This window comes from Anneissia japonica, unplaced genomic scaffold, assembly GCF_011630105.1.
Source record: "Anneissia japonica isolate Jap-2015-1 unplaced genomic scaffold, ASM1163010v1 scaffold585_len4108843_cov191, whole genome shotgun sequence".
Lineage (NCBI taxonomy): Eukaryota > Metazoa > Echinodermata > Crinoidea > Comatulida > Comatulidae > Anneissia > Anneissia japonica.
The window spans coordinates 2,661,413-2,674,955 of record NW_022716829.1 but is presented as its reverse complement, the minus strand read 5'-3'; the positions used below and the strand labels follow the sequence as shown (position 1 = coordinate 2,674,955).

Below are 13,543 nucleotides of genomic sequence, written 5' to 3'. Positions count from 1 at the left end.
GTATATGGGTGTATGGATACACACACATATGTTCATGATTTTGGTGCTTTTTCTTATTTTTTACTTGATTTTTGTAATTCCTGTTTTAATTTTGATTTCATTTTTTTTTACGTTTTGATTCTGTACCATTAGTTTACATTTCCAAAATTTAAGCCCATACTGTAGCTAAAAACTTTTTGAGTTAAGCTACTGGCGTTCCTTTTTTTTGCATTCCTGGTTAATTTGCTTTTCTTTATAGATTTGTTTTTGTATTGGTTATTACTTTTGTATCTTAGTTGTTATTGTTGTTAGACCGCACCACAAGAGTTGTGTGTGCCACCGTTCTAAATGTGAAGTGTCAATAAATAAATAAATAAATAAATATCACTGTTCTACGATTTAAAAATTCAATAGCAATATAACTTTATTGATTTGCATTTGAAATATTACAATTTTACGTTTTTTAATTACTCCAAGATACATGATTTTAATCCAAGATACATAATGTACAGTAGTTTTTTATCGGCATGGCATCTTACTTTCTTAACTTTTTGATGTAAATTTCGTAACGATTTGATGATCTTGTCAAAAATATTTTTAAGTCTTTCATGTCGCTTCTTTTCAAAATCTTCGTATGTTATCTTTTTCACTGTAGAATTATGTGCTAAATTGTATTGTTAAGCTTTTTAACGTCCCGAATTTCTAGTTAACCTTTAACGTACAGTATATTATATATTGAGTACTGATTTTTTTTTTTTTTTTTTTTTTTTTTTTTGTAAATTTATATTCTTTAAATTCTGTACAACGCTTGTTTTAAATGGATTTTGATTTCTATGAGTGTAAGCACCGTTATTATTTGGAAGCATTCCATACGTGAGATGGGATTGTGGAGTATGTGTGTTCGCCTCAAGAGCAAACGATACAGTAGAACCCCTCCTTTGGGACACCCCTATTCAGGGGACACCCTATTAAGGGGACACTTTTCCGTGAAACGAAGGGAATTACCGTATATATCTTTTAACACTACGGCCAACTCCTATTAAGGGGACTGGGACACTGAGCGTACCAAATGGTAAAATAACCCCATTTAAGGGAACACTTAATTTGTTGTCATTGTAAAGCCTCAGACGACTACAGCAGTCTCATAATAAGAAAAAAATCATTCAACTTTATATTTTGACGCCTTTTGAGCAATAAACAGAATATTATCTCCTGAATCATTGGTATAGGCCTTTGCATGTGCTACTTCGTATAAACCATGGAAATATTGTCAATCTCTTTATTTATTTTTCGTGTATTGCATCATGAAATAATTCTGCGAACATATAAAACGTTATTTAGGCCTAATTACATTTCTGCTGATTTTATATTATAAATGAATTCTATTTGCATTATTGCTGTAAATTTGTTTTAATTGTTCTGTAGATGATTATTATGCCATCGTTATGTCTTATGTACGTATGTCGTTGTATGAAAACATGCCCAAAAAAAAAACCCCCTATGAAGGGGACAATTGCACGTTTTTGGTTAGTGTCCCCAGTTCAGTAATGCGTTCAGTAAAACTTGTTGTTCTAAATGGATTGGATTGAGATTTAAAGAGATGAACGCCAGACGTGTACAGCTTGTCAGGTTTCATTCGACCTCAACAGTTTGCCAAAATAAATCCTCTAGCTTACACTGCGTCGTGTTGCTGCTGTGAATGTCATTTGGTATAAAACAATCATTGTAAGGCTGTTGTCTATTAAACCTACGATAACTCTCTAATCACGGTTCTGTTCATATTTGTATGTATTAGTTCCTGTGCTGCGAGGAAAAGAAAACACAGTTGAATCACTAATTTTATATATAGAAGCTTAGGTTGGATGGAACAAAAACAATAACTATAGGCCTAGATATTGCCAAATTCGGCGCTTCTGAAATGTCTATTAATATCCTAATACTGTATACCGGTAAATAAGATGCATGCATTTCACTTTGATTTAAAAAGCATTTATTCTAGTAGATGGAGTAGGCCTAGTATAATGGTGAAAGAGTGCGCTCTATCCGAAATCGCTTCTAAACTGACATGGTTGTTTACAAATAGGCCTAAGTACCTTTGAAGCCCAACGGACTAAATCTCGAGAAAAAGGCCATCTGGAATTGAAGCCCATCTTTAGTTGGTAAAATTAGCCCATGGGCTTCTTTTCGATATGTACATACACTGTACAAGAATTTCAAAAAACAAAATAAATTAAAAACACACTTGGTTTATACAGTATTTTTAGGTGATTTAAGAGATTAACTCCATGACACAGATTGGTGTTAGAGTGGCCTTAATTTTTGTTTTATAATACAAATTCCCAAAATTTTGAGCATTCATTTTGAAAAGAAGCCCACCCCACACTCTTTACTTTAAAAAAAAAAAAGGAAGGAAGCCCCGTACTTCAATTCGAGGTTTCACGGTACCGTATAATACTACAATTGAGCATGGAGCTCGTCTTTGTTTAATAGACCTTAGGAGTCTCAATCCAAATTAGCAGAGATAAATTAGAACAGGGCCAATAATGCGCATGTCTCAATACATGCAGTGGCGGCTCTAGGATATATTTTCTGGGGGTGGGGGAGGCTTGAGCCCTTAGGCCTGAGCTGGGGAAGGGGTTGAGAGGGAGTTCCCCCTCCCAAATGCGATTTTCTTTAAAGAATAGGAACCTCTGGATGGCCGGAAATGGCACTCTCAGACTGTGACATACATGGTGTTGGAATTGGTGTGGGCCTATTTTTATATTTTTTATGGTCTGAATGTCGTGCTCTGTCCGACGGGTGGCTTGACCTGTCCGGTGGGGGCACTTAAGCCCCTGTCCCGCGCTGTCGCCGCCACTGAATGCATGAATTGTTTGGGGACACTTCTTCAGGTCAATTTACCCGAAGTAGTGTAGTGTATAGTGGTGGCACAAGTGGAAAAATTTGCCCTCGTCGTCGGACAGGCCTGGACCCCCATCGTCCGTCTGACCAAAGTATTAATTTTTGCCTATACAAATAACGTTATGAATTGCCACAATCCCTTTATGTTTATGTGTATTGTTTGGACCAGACAATATTTACTTTCTATTTCTTGCTTTACTATCTTTTTAAAGCAAAATGAAGTTGTGTAGTTCAGACTGCGTTCTTGTTGTGCATAATATCCTCCGATTGAAGCTCACTGTTTATAAGCAAATAAACATTTCCAAACAGTCGACAAAAATCGATCTTCGCCGTGTATATCAAGATTTTGGAATAAACAAAGTAGTGCATGTTTATTTATTTATCGGCGCAGTTCGCCTTGTAGAAACTGGTGACGTTGATCTTATTAGCATAATTGTTTTAACATTTCATTGGTTAATCTGAAAATTAACCCCGCCTTCGTAGTTTATTTGACACCTGTCATATGTTTCTTCCGACCCAACACTAACTTGTTTAACATCGCTGTACGTAGGCGCTTCCGATATATATGTGTTTTCATTTTTTTAAGAAGTTACCCGCAAAAACATGGCGGAATTATCCGCTTTCGAGAATAATCAAACAGTTTTTCAACAGCCAAATAATATTTTAAACTGGGTATATTACGCTTTGCAAGATAGGAATGGGCTTGGAAATACACCGACACAATCGGAGCTAGGCCTCTCTGGAAATTGGTCCGAAAAATACATCACGGAGCAACTTGGTCGATTAGGTCTTCAGCAATCTACCGTACAACAAATCGCAGCAGCAGCTGTAGCGTCCGTTGCTGCCGGAGAACCAAACCAGAGATTTAACTCAGTTAATGCCAATGGAAACATACCGAATATTACGAACATGAGTAATCTGACAAACATCAATAATAACTTTCTTGGGGTAAGTTGATTCATAAGGACGTACTTATTCATATCCCCCCGCAAAAAATGTGGCCAAATAAGGCGCATTCTCCGATATTGTAAATTAATAATTATATTATATATTATTAAGTGAGGTGGAGAACCAGTTGCGATTAAATAATTACATTTATAGTTTATGATAATACGATTTTAAATGTTGTGTTAAAATTAATCACAGTAACTTGTTTTTGTTCGTTCAGAAAGTTTGCTCTTGAAGAAAGTTTGTTTAGTCGCGTGTCTATCATTGTGGAGGGATTTGCAAACTTAAGTGACTGTCAAAAGGTTGAAAAGGCATTGTTAGGACAGTCTTTGGTGAATTGTTAAAAAGTGTTAACACTGTAAGCCTTTTACCGCCTTTTACACTGTTTACTTGCCACTCGAGAAGTCGTGTAACAAATCTTTATTTAAGATCATTAGTCAATTGACTTTTCTGACCTTCAAAATGTGTCCACTTGCTCTGTAAAGAAGCTCATTCAAGCATGGATAATGGCATATTTAAGTTGCATTGAAGTTAATATTAGCATCAGATATCTGTTTATTTTGTCTTCTTCTTTGCCTTAAGAATCTTGCCTATACTTTTATTGCATCTATGCTTATTATTGTATTTATACCACTTAGCTACATATTGATATTATAGCCTATACCATAGGGTGTGTTTATATTTCAGTACTTTACTTTTACCATACAAAATGAATATTAATTTATGTACTTTATATCAAATATTCATAGTGATATTTGCATTGGTTTTGTTATTCGAGTAAATTGCTGTTTTTGTCCAGATTATGAACAGCTGTTTTTTCTTTTTGCTGTTGTGTTCTGGTATGATTTGAAGCAATTAACTCAAAAATGTGTACTAAGTTTCAAATTGCAAAGGGCATAGCATATACGAGAGGGACAGTAAAACATATGTTTAAAGTTGAGGCTGTAAATATCAAGGATGCAATAACTAATGGATTTTGTATTTTTAGGCAAATTAATGTATCAAGTATTTTTTTTATATGAAAATACTTGATATAGAAGATTAAAATCCATAATATTTTGATAAAGTTGCTTAAAATGCTTAGTTTAGTATTGAATTAGTTGAACAATAACTATATATAAAATAGAAATTTGATTCTTGAAAATTACCAATCTTGTGAATGAAAACACACAACACTGTGTGGTATGTAATCTAAAAAAAGTGATTCCTGTACTAATTAACAATTTAAGCACTTGCTTGTTCCAATTTCCAGTGTTTTATAAATTTAATATGTAAAAACCTAATAATTTTAAAATTACAACACCGCAACAATGTGACTTGTGTTAATGTTTTATGTTTGACAGTGGCTCATTGTGCCAGTTTTATGCTAATTTCTAATTGGATGCTATCATAATCATGGATTGGATTAGGAATTAGGAATTAGTTCAGTAATTGTGAACCAGGCTATGGCTTCTATTTATTTGAGGTTGTTTATGTACAGAGTTTCTTTTTTGTTAATTAACACATGATGTTACGTGTAGGCTACATAGCCTGACCTAATAAACAATATTAATTTATTAACATCAAGGATCCTCTTTTGTTATTCTTAAGTGCAGTACAATATTTCCTTCAGGAATTTCCCTTAAAATCTTGGTTCTAATTTCAAGACATAATTGCCCATTGTGGATCTCGGGTTCACTAATAAATTTAGAAACTTGACTCTTAATTATTAACAAGGATTTTCTTATTTGAGCTCAATTGAAACAGTGGTTTGTGTAAATGGTAGATATTGAAAGTGAATAACACTACTATAATTGGCAAAATATACTCAGGCTATTTGGTATTTCACTGAACTGTTTTACTTCTCACATTTTGAAAAAGATTCAGAAATTTTGTAAATATGCTGGTTCTGATTTTGTTTTTAAAAAGCTATACTGTATATTATTATTTACTTTTTAAATAAATATATGTTCTCATATTTGTTTTGAAGTTTCCAAAATAGGTTACATTTTTTTCCCCTTTTCATTTCAACAGACAGCAACACAGGCCAAGTTGTTATCTTCACCGTATGGAAGCATCGGAGACCTCGCTGAACATTTTACAGAACTATCATTAGCGTCGTTAAATGATAGGAAACCAGGAAAAAGGCCGCCGCCAACGTACTTATGTCATTTGTGCTTCAATAAGGGACATTATATTAAAGACTGTCCACAGGTAAGAAAATCATTTCTTACTGCTTAAAATGCCATCATACTGATAATTTCTTTCAGAAGTTTAACCAAAAAGCATACCAGTTGGCTCCACAGCTCAGTTGGTGAGTATCTGAACTGAACTTAATTAATCTTATGTTTTAAGAGTTTCCAGATTTCATATCTTTAATTTAAGTAAAAGGAATCATTTTAGATAGGGCAAATAATGTATCGTAGGTTTACTCTTTTGTGGGGTACTTTAAAGACAAAATTTGCTGGTAGAAACATTATTTTAAAGTTGTGAAAGCTGTTTTGGCTTTTAAATTTTCAGCTCACAGCTGAGACACAAGTTTATAGGAAACCTGATTCTAAAGGTCATAGGTTAAGGTCAAAGCAGTTAAGTTAAGTGAAACCTGCTGTTAATTCTGGAAAAAAAATCTCTAGGGTGAGTGTTTGGCATGTTTATTAAGAAATAATGAAGTATTGTTTACCTGTCACTTTGCCAGAGACAATGAAAGAAGTAAGATAAAACAGCTGTATTTGCCCATTTGCTACAAATATGCAATGATTACCAAATAATTTTTATTTACACTCACTGTGTGTGAAAAGAATTAATTCATGTGTGCTGTTTAAAACTTTAAAAAATGCATATACAGTTACAACATAGCAGAAATGCATTTAATGTATGAAAACCTATGAAATGCAGATGTATAGCATACATGACTCAAGTACACTTTTTTAAATATTTTACTGTAAGAACAAGTAAAATTTTTCCCAGACTCAGTGTTCTTATTTTTTGCTGATTTCACGCTCGAAATTTTCTTATTTTGTTCTTAGTACACACTTTTTACAGACACGGAAAATGATTATTGTACAGCAATTTATTACTGTACTGTTAAACATGGTCAAACCTACTGCAAATATTAGCTACAGATACTGTAAAATATGTTTTTCTATCTTTTTTTTTTATTATAAAAACCTCATTTGACATTTTACCTCAGCCTCAATTTGTTTAGGTATTGCTAAATCCCGCAAACCCCAAGAACACAGTGCAGACCTCATTCAAACCTTGTGATTAAATCACGTAGGTAGTATATGACTCAACTTGGTATCTTAATAAAAAAAAATTATAATTTTGTGTTCATAACAACCTACTGTATTTTTGTGGTATAAATCTTGATTTTTTGTTAAAAATACTAGTACCTAAAAATACACCACAAACCTCCAAAAACACTGCAATCCCCATCCAAACCTTGTGATAGTGATCGAATTGCGTAGTATGGGACTCACTTGGCATGTCAATAAAAAAAATCATAATGTTACGTTCGTAATAACCTATTTATGGGGTAACAAGGCAATTTTTTGTATAACAAAATTGCTAAACCCTGCAAACTCCAAAAACACAGTGCAAACTCCATCCAAACCATGTGACAGTGATTGAATCATGTAGTATAGGACTCAACTTGGTATCAATTATAATTTTATGTTCATAGCAACCAATTTTTTCTTATTTTGCACTTAATTTTGATGGCAATTTCAGCCTCAATGTTCTTATAAAATTTGTTCTTATAAAAAAAGTGTACTGGTGGGTCTACTTGAAGATCTATGCTGCCAAAGAATTTATAAGAAAACCATTGAAATCTAACCAACCACTTTGTAATGAATTTAAATGGCTATAGGGTGTACCCCCCTACTCAGAAAAGGATTACAATCTGCTAATTGTCGCACATCCAGATTTCTCACCTCATTCATACCTTTTGCAATAAGATATTACAACTCATATATGTTATATATATAATGTTTATCGCTTGTCTCTTTTAACTGTATTTGTTTACTGTATTTACTGTACATACAGTAGGCCATATCTTTTTTCCATATTTATATCTGTTACTTTTTGCTTCTTGTTATATTTTCGATGTTTCTATATATTTTTGTATCTGTAAAATGGTTACACCCAAACAGAATTTCCGTATTTTGGAAAAATAAAATAATCTTGAATCATGTATCTTGATACAATTCAATACTTAAATAGAAAAGGGCTCCAGGGCGACCTTTAACAACTTTCATACATATAATCACTGGCGTTCGTAGTTCAACACAAGTCTGTAGACCCACCAGTACACTTTTTTTATAAGAACAAATTTTATAAGAACATTGAGGTTGAAATTGCCATCAAAATTAAGTGCAAAATAAGAAAAAATATATAGAATACATTTATTACAGTAAAATTTCTTATCACAGTGATAAACTAGTATTTCTTTCCTTTCATACACAGTACAGTATCATCAGTAGTAATAAGATGTCTATCACAATTGATTCATTGTGGCAAAAAATATAAATATGTTACAAAATTGATAATTTTATGTTACTTAAAGTTCTCAAAAATAAGCAAATTAATTTCAAAATTGGTTGGTATGATTTTACAGGGGTGGGGATAATACTGTACATCATTAAAGAATCTTGGTTTACTAACTGTAAATGGGCCTGACCAATATTAGAGCACACTAAATAAGGTACTGTTCGTTCTATTGAGTACATCTGTACTCCTCACTAGAATGATTACCTCAATACTAATTCGGTCCTATTTTACTACCCATAATACACCTAACCCTTACTAGCGTCTTTATCTTGTTTACGTTACCTCACCCATCTCATCAGTTGACATGGTTTCTTTGATTGTGCACAATTAAACCAAGTGTTCCAGTGACAGCTGCATAGAATCCATTCCAAGCCTTATAAGGATAGGCACTCCGAGGTGCAGGTCATCCATGCCTGGTGTATGATGTGCAGATTGGAAAACTGATGTACTGAGGAATAAATCAGACGCATATACAATCAACCCATTGTGCATCATGTCAATTAACTAATTAAACTTTCTATTAGTAAGCGTGATTATTGCAGTTAGCACAGAAAATGAAGTCAGCGTAAAAGTCGGTAATTTTCAATTTAAGCAACTGTTGCACCGAGACAGGTTATGTAAATCATGTTGATCAGCTGCTCAAATAACAACTCATGGATATATATTCTAGAGCAATTGTAAACTGAATTGAACTATCTTATATAATTTAAAATTATTTAACTTTAAAGTGTAGAGATTAATAAAGTTTGCTGAAGTAGTTTCATTGAATTTAAATAGTATTATTTCATATATTTGGAAGAGACTGACTCTTCAATTACCTTTACTCAATACAGTACTTAACTTACATTATCTCATACCAGTAACAATGTATTCATGTTAAAGTTTCATAAAAACTTTGATATAAAAGGAGAAATACTGTACATACTGTAAGCTGTGTACAGTAACAAATTCGATTTGATTAAATTTTTAGGAGTTTTTATAGAGCCAGGCTCAACAGGAAAACATTATTTTTTAGAGCACAAAAAGAGTGTTGGATAAAAAACTTGGAAACGGTTAATGAGATACAGATTTTTGAATATTTAAAAACTGGGGGAAAAGTGACATAACCATTCCCTTTTCACTACAGGCATTGCCCACACTGCACAGTCTTGTGTAACATAATATTTTCTGTTGCATCAGACTTCCAGTCTTGTTATTAATTGCAGTTGATTGCAGATTATTGCAGGCATCTTGCAAGTACAGTTTTGTACTGTAACATGGGAATTTTTTCTTCCTTTCGTTTGTTTATACTGTATTTATAGCTTTGATATTAATTGGGGCAACTGAAATGAAAGAAAGCTGTAAAAATAAATAAGACTTTGCATTGATGTAAGAATCATTAAAACAATGATGACACCATACAGTACATTTGATAAACAAGATACAAACACTTACCTGTTGTTTCATAATTTTTCATTAATTATGAAGACAATCAGCAGTTAAACTGCTGATGTTTTTCATATTTTTATTTCTGAAAATACAGTACCTCTAGAAATCACTTTGTTAAAATGTGGTGCCATATTTTTTCTTATTCAATCCAGTGACAATTCTGTGGTACAGGTAGTGGTGTGTTCTGTATGGTATTTTGTTTTGTTGCGTCAAAAACTGGATGTTGTGGTTTTCCAGATTAGTCATACTCTGTCTTAAATTACTTTCTAAAGTCATTCACCTTCTAAATTTAAGAACTTAAGAAAGAAATAATCTACAGAGATATTAGATAAATCATTAATTGGAATGTATTGAGCAGAGATAACACTGGTTGTTAACCCTACCACTCAAGGCTAATAGCATACTGTAGAGGGGGTAGAAGGTTAAATCCATAACTACAGTAACTGCACAGAGTCTGTTTGAGGTAAAAACCCTGAAAACTTAATTTCAATATTTGAATTGGTTACTCTGTATATATAAGTAAGTTATTAGCTTCCAATTGTAAATTCGAACAAGAAAGTATTTTTTGTAGGCCTACAATACTTTATTGTTATTTAGACCCTTAAATTTGTAGAGTAATCAATAAGGTTTTTCAATGTAAAAGGTTTTAAATCTGTGAGAACTGTTTTAAGTGATTTATTTGATTTTTTCAGTACACCCAATTAATTTCTTGTAGGTTCTATTCAGGTATATCTTTGTAAAGTGAAGGAACACAACCAAAAGTTTGTCTCCAAGGAGGAATGAACTTGTTCCCATTAAGTTAATGATTGTTACTGTACTATAAATAAATTCTATGTAAATACATGTATGGTCCATAAAATAAACAGAACTGGTAGCTGAATGCGGTGGATGACAATATAAAATCTAAATTTAAAAAAAACTCTGAATTAAATTAACAAAATGTTTTCTAGTACTTTTTAAATTTAAAAAAAGCAAATTGAAGTTGACATCTTATGTAGAGGTCGATTGGGTAGAAACTTTGTAGTTTATTATTTATATTGAAGAACATTTTAAGTTCTACTGTACCAATACTGTTCATGAAGTAGGACAGAAACTATAAAAGGTTATGAAAATATTTCCAGAATTTCCTGAGGAAACTACTTTAAACTTCTCCACTTCCCATTGGAAGATTTGATTTTTCACCAAACTGCCTACAGTATATAAACAGAAATTTGGAAAAAATGGAGCAACAGACAATAAAAAATAAGCTTATTTTGTTTGAAATGAAAGTTTTGATATGGTAAGATAGGATAGGATGTTAAAACACTTGTAGCTTTTCTTCCATAGCATTCAAGACAATAATGTCATTAAAATGTATATTTTGGTAGTCTACAATTATAATGTTATCAGCTAGGGGGCTAAAATGCAAGCTACGATAGTGCACTGTCTTTCGGATGAGATGATTAAGCCGTTGGTCCCTTGTGCATTATGGCCCATGTGCACATTAAAGAAAGCAGTACACTCTTTGGAAAAGAGTAGGGGATTGTCTCCCGGTGTACTTCCCAATCACCACCAGAAGGACCCTCCGAAAATAAGTGTTCTTCAGACTTTGGTGGGTTATTCTCAAGTGTTACACCGAAAAGTCCATCCATCCATCCATATCAACAAACCACAACATCACTCCTCTCCCTTTGACCCCTTCTGGCTTCTTTTGGGCTTGCTGGGCCCTGGTTGTCAAATTGCTGGAGGCACCACTGCTACTTAGTTTTTTCCCATTTCTGATGATGTATACCGTAAGCATTCAAGCATGCTCGACCTGCTGATGATGTTGATTAACGCATTTTATACCTTCTGCAGTGACTGAGGGGACATGAGATTACTTAAGGATCATGTTCCTGGCTTACAGCTCCGGTTAGCAGTTGTCAATCACGGTGGCTTGCATTGTTCTTAACATGGTTTAATAACATTATGTTCCCATTAGACTTTTTTAAGTCAAACTTTCAGAGGTCTCAAGTCAGAAGCCACACTTGCGAGAGATCTGTTGGTTTAAATGAGTTTTCTTAACACATCTAATTTTATTTTTCTGTGGATGGTTATAACCAGTGGCACTGGCTTCCTGGAGTCAATTAATATTGCAGTATAGTGAAAACATAAAAATATCGTGAATTTGTAGGGGATGAATTATTTTTCGCAAGTTTCTCATGCTTGGTCCCAGGGGTGCAGGAGGCCTTCCCAATTTCTGGGAGACTCCCACGACTTGCCGGAGACTTGGAACTCTTAAACTAATGAGGATGCCACTTTTAGCACTTTTACTGTAGTAATAAAGCCTACAAAACATTTTCTTTAGTTGAGCAACCCAGGGGCACGTTCATAAGATTTAGGTAATAGTCATTTGCTAAAAGTCCAATTAAAACTGCTCCCTGAATCTGAATTAAATGTATGTAGCACACTTTATTCAAAAAATTGAATACAAAGCCCACATGGCCCAACATGTAACATATGCCTGGCACGCACAAGTAGCAGGTATCACACCAGGTATACCATCACCAAACATTATTTTTATTTGTTTGTTTATTTTCTGTTCTACTTAATATTATTATTATTATTTTTTAAAAATTATTATTATTTTTTTTTTCAAATCAAAATCAAGATAACCGTCCACGGGCTGTTCGTCTTGGTGGTGCAATTAATGTTGCAAATCCAGGTATATGCCCAATTATTTCTTATAATAGGGCAGAGATGTTGATGTTGAATTAAATGTTATTCTACAAGATCATACAGTACTACTGTGTATACCTTTAGTATAGGAATGCTTTCATTATTTTGTAAATCTTTTTTTTTGAATAGAGGGTTTATTGAAGAAGTGACAGTTGTGACATTCATGTTGTAGGAAAGCACACAAATAAAAGCAGGTGAATTTTAGTGCCTGCAGGCCTCCTTCATCAACTTCATACTTGGTGACAAATGTTAACAAACAAGGTAGACAAACATAAACATTTAATTCTTTAATAATATGCAATTTCCGTTTCTTATTAGCGATAACAATTTACAATAGGAATGGTTAAAAAATTTACTGTTCATCCCGTGTAATGACTACAAACAAACACTCCCAAGATTTAATATTGCCAATGCTTGTATAGGAACACAGGGCCTGTTCTTGCTTATGTTATTACCCGTTGAATGTTAGCGGGAATATAATTCGAAGGTAGTATGAACGGGGGTAATTGAAAAAACATCTGGCCGAAAAGCAAGTTAGGCTACGGTCACACTAGAGTTTCAAGCCTGGCTTGACTCACTGCGGGTGAGATTTTCGTAATGTGACCGCATCTGCACCGACTCGCGCCTGGCGTGACCTCGATCTCAATCTACCTATCTCGATCCCGGCTCAGCACCCATATTGACCCTGGATTGACCCTGGCGTGACCGAGATTGACATTTCCTCGTCAGTCGATGACGCCGTTTTATTTAGAAGTTCTTGAATAAAAAAACCTGCGAGTTCTTCATGTGTGTTCAATCAAGACGCAATCATTACTTTTCATAAAAGTTACTTCAAATTTTAATTAATAATAATGCGATTGATTTGGAGCGACCAGGAAACTGCTGACCTGGTAGATTTGTGGGGCCAACCCGAGCTGAGAGACCGGATAGAAAATAAAAAAACAAACAACAAAACGGGAATTTTTGGCGTGCTTGCTGACAGATTAGCCAGTCTCGGACACGAGAAGAGAACGACGGCCCAAATTCAAACAAAAGTGAAGGCATTGCGAGCCCAATACAAGCT

General features: G+C 33.8%; 1 protein-coding gene across 1 annotated transcript in view; it reads left to right on the top strand.

Annotated features, from left to right (window-relative positions):
- Positions 1-3,406: 3,406 nt before the first annotated feature.
- Positions 3,407-13,543, top strand: part of LOC117109996 (zinc finger CCHC domain-containing protein 24-like) — a 30,010-nt gene continuing 19,873 nt past the window's right edge. The window contains exons 1-2 of the mRNA XM_033252529.1: positions 3,407-3,828; positions 5,842-6,021. Coding sequence (XP_033108420.1) covers positions 3,484-3,828; positions 5,842-6,021 — 525 coding nt within the window. The 5' untranslated portion in view covers positions 3,407-3,483. The remainder of the gene's footprint in view (positions 3,829-5,841; positions 6,022-13,543) is intronic.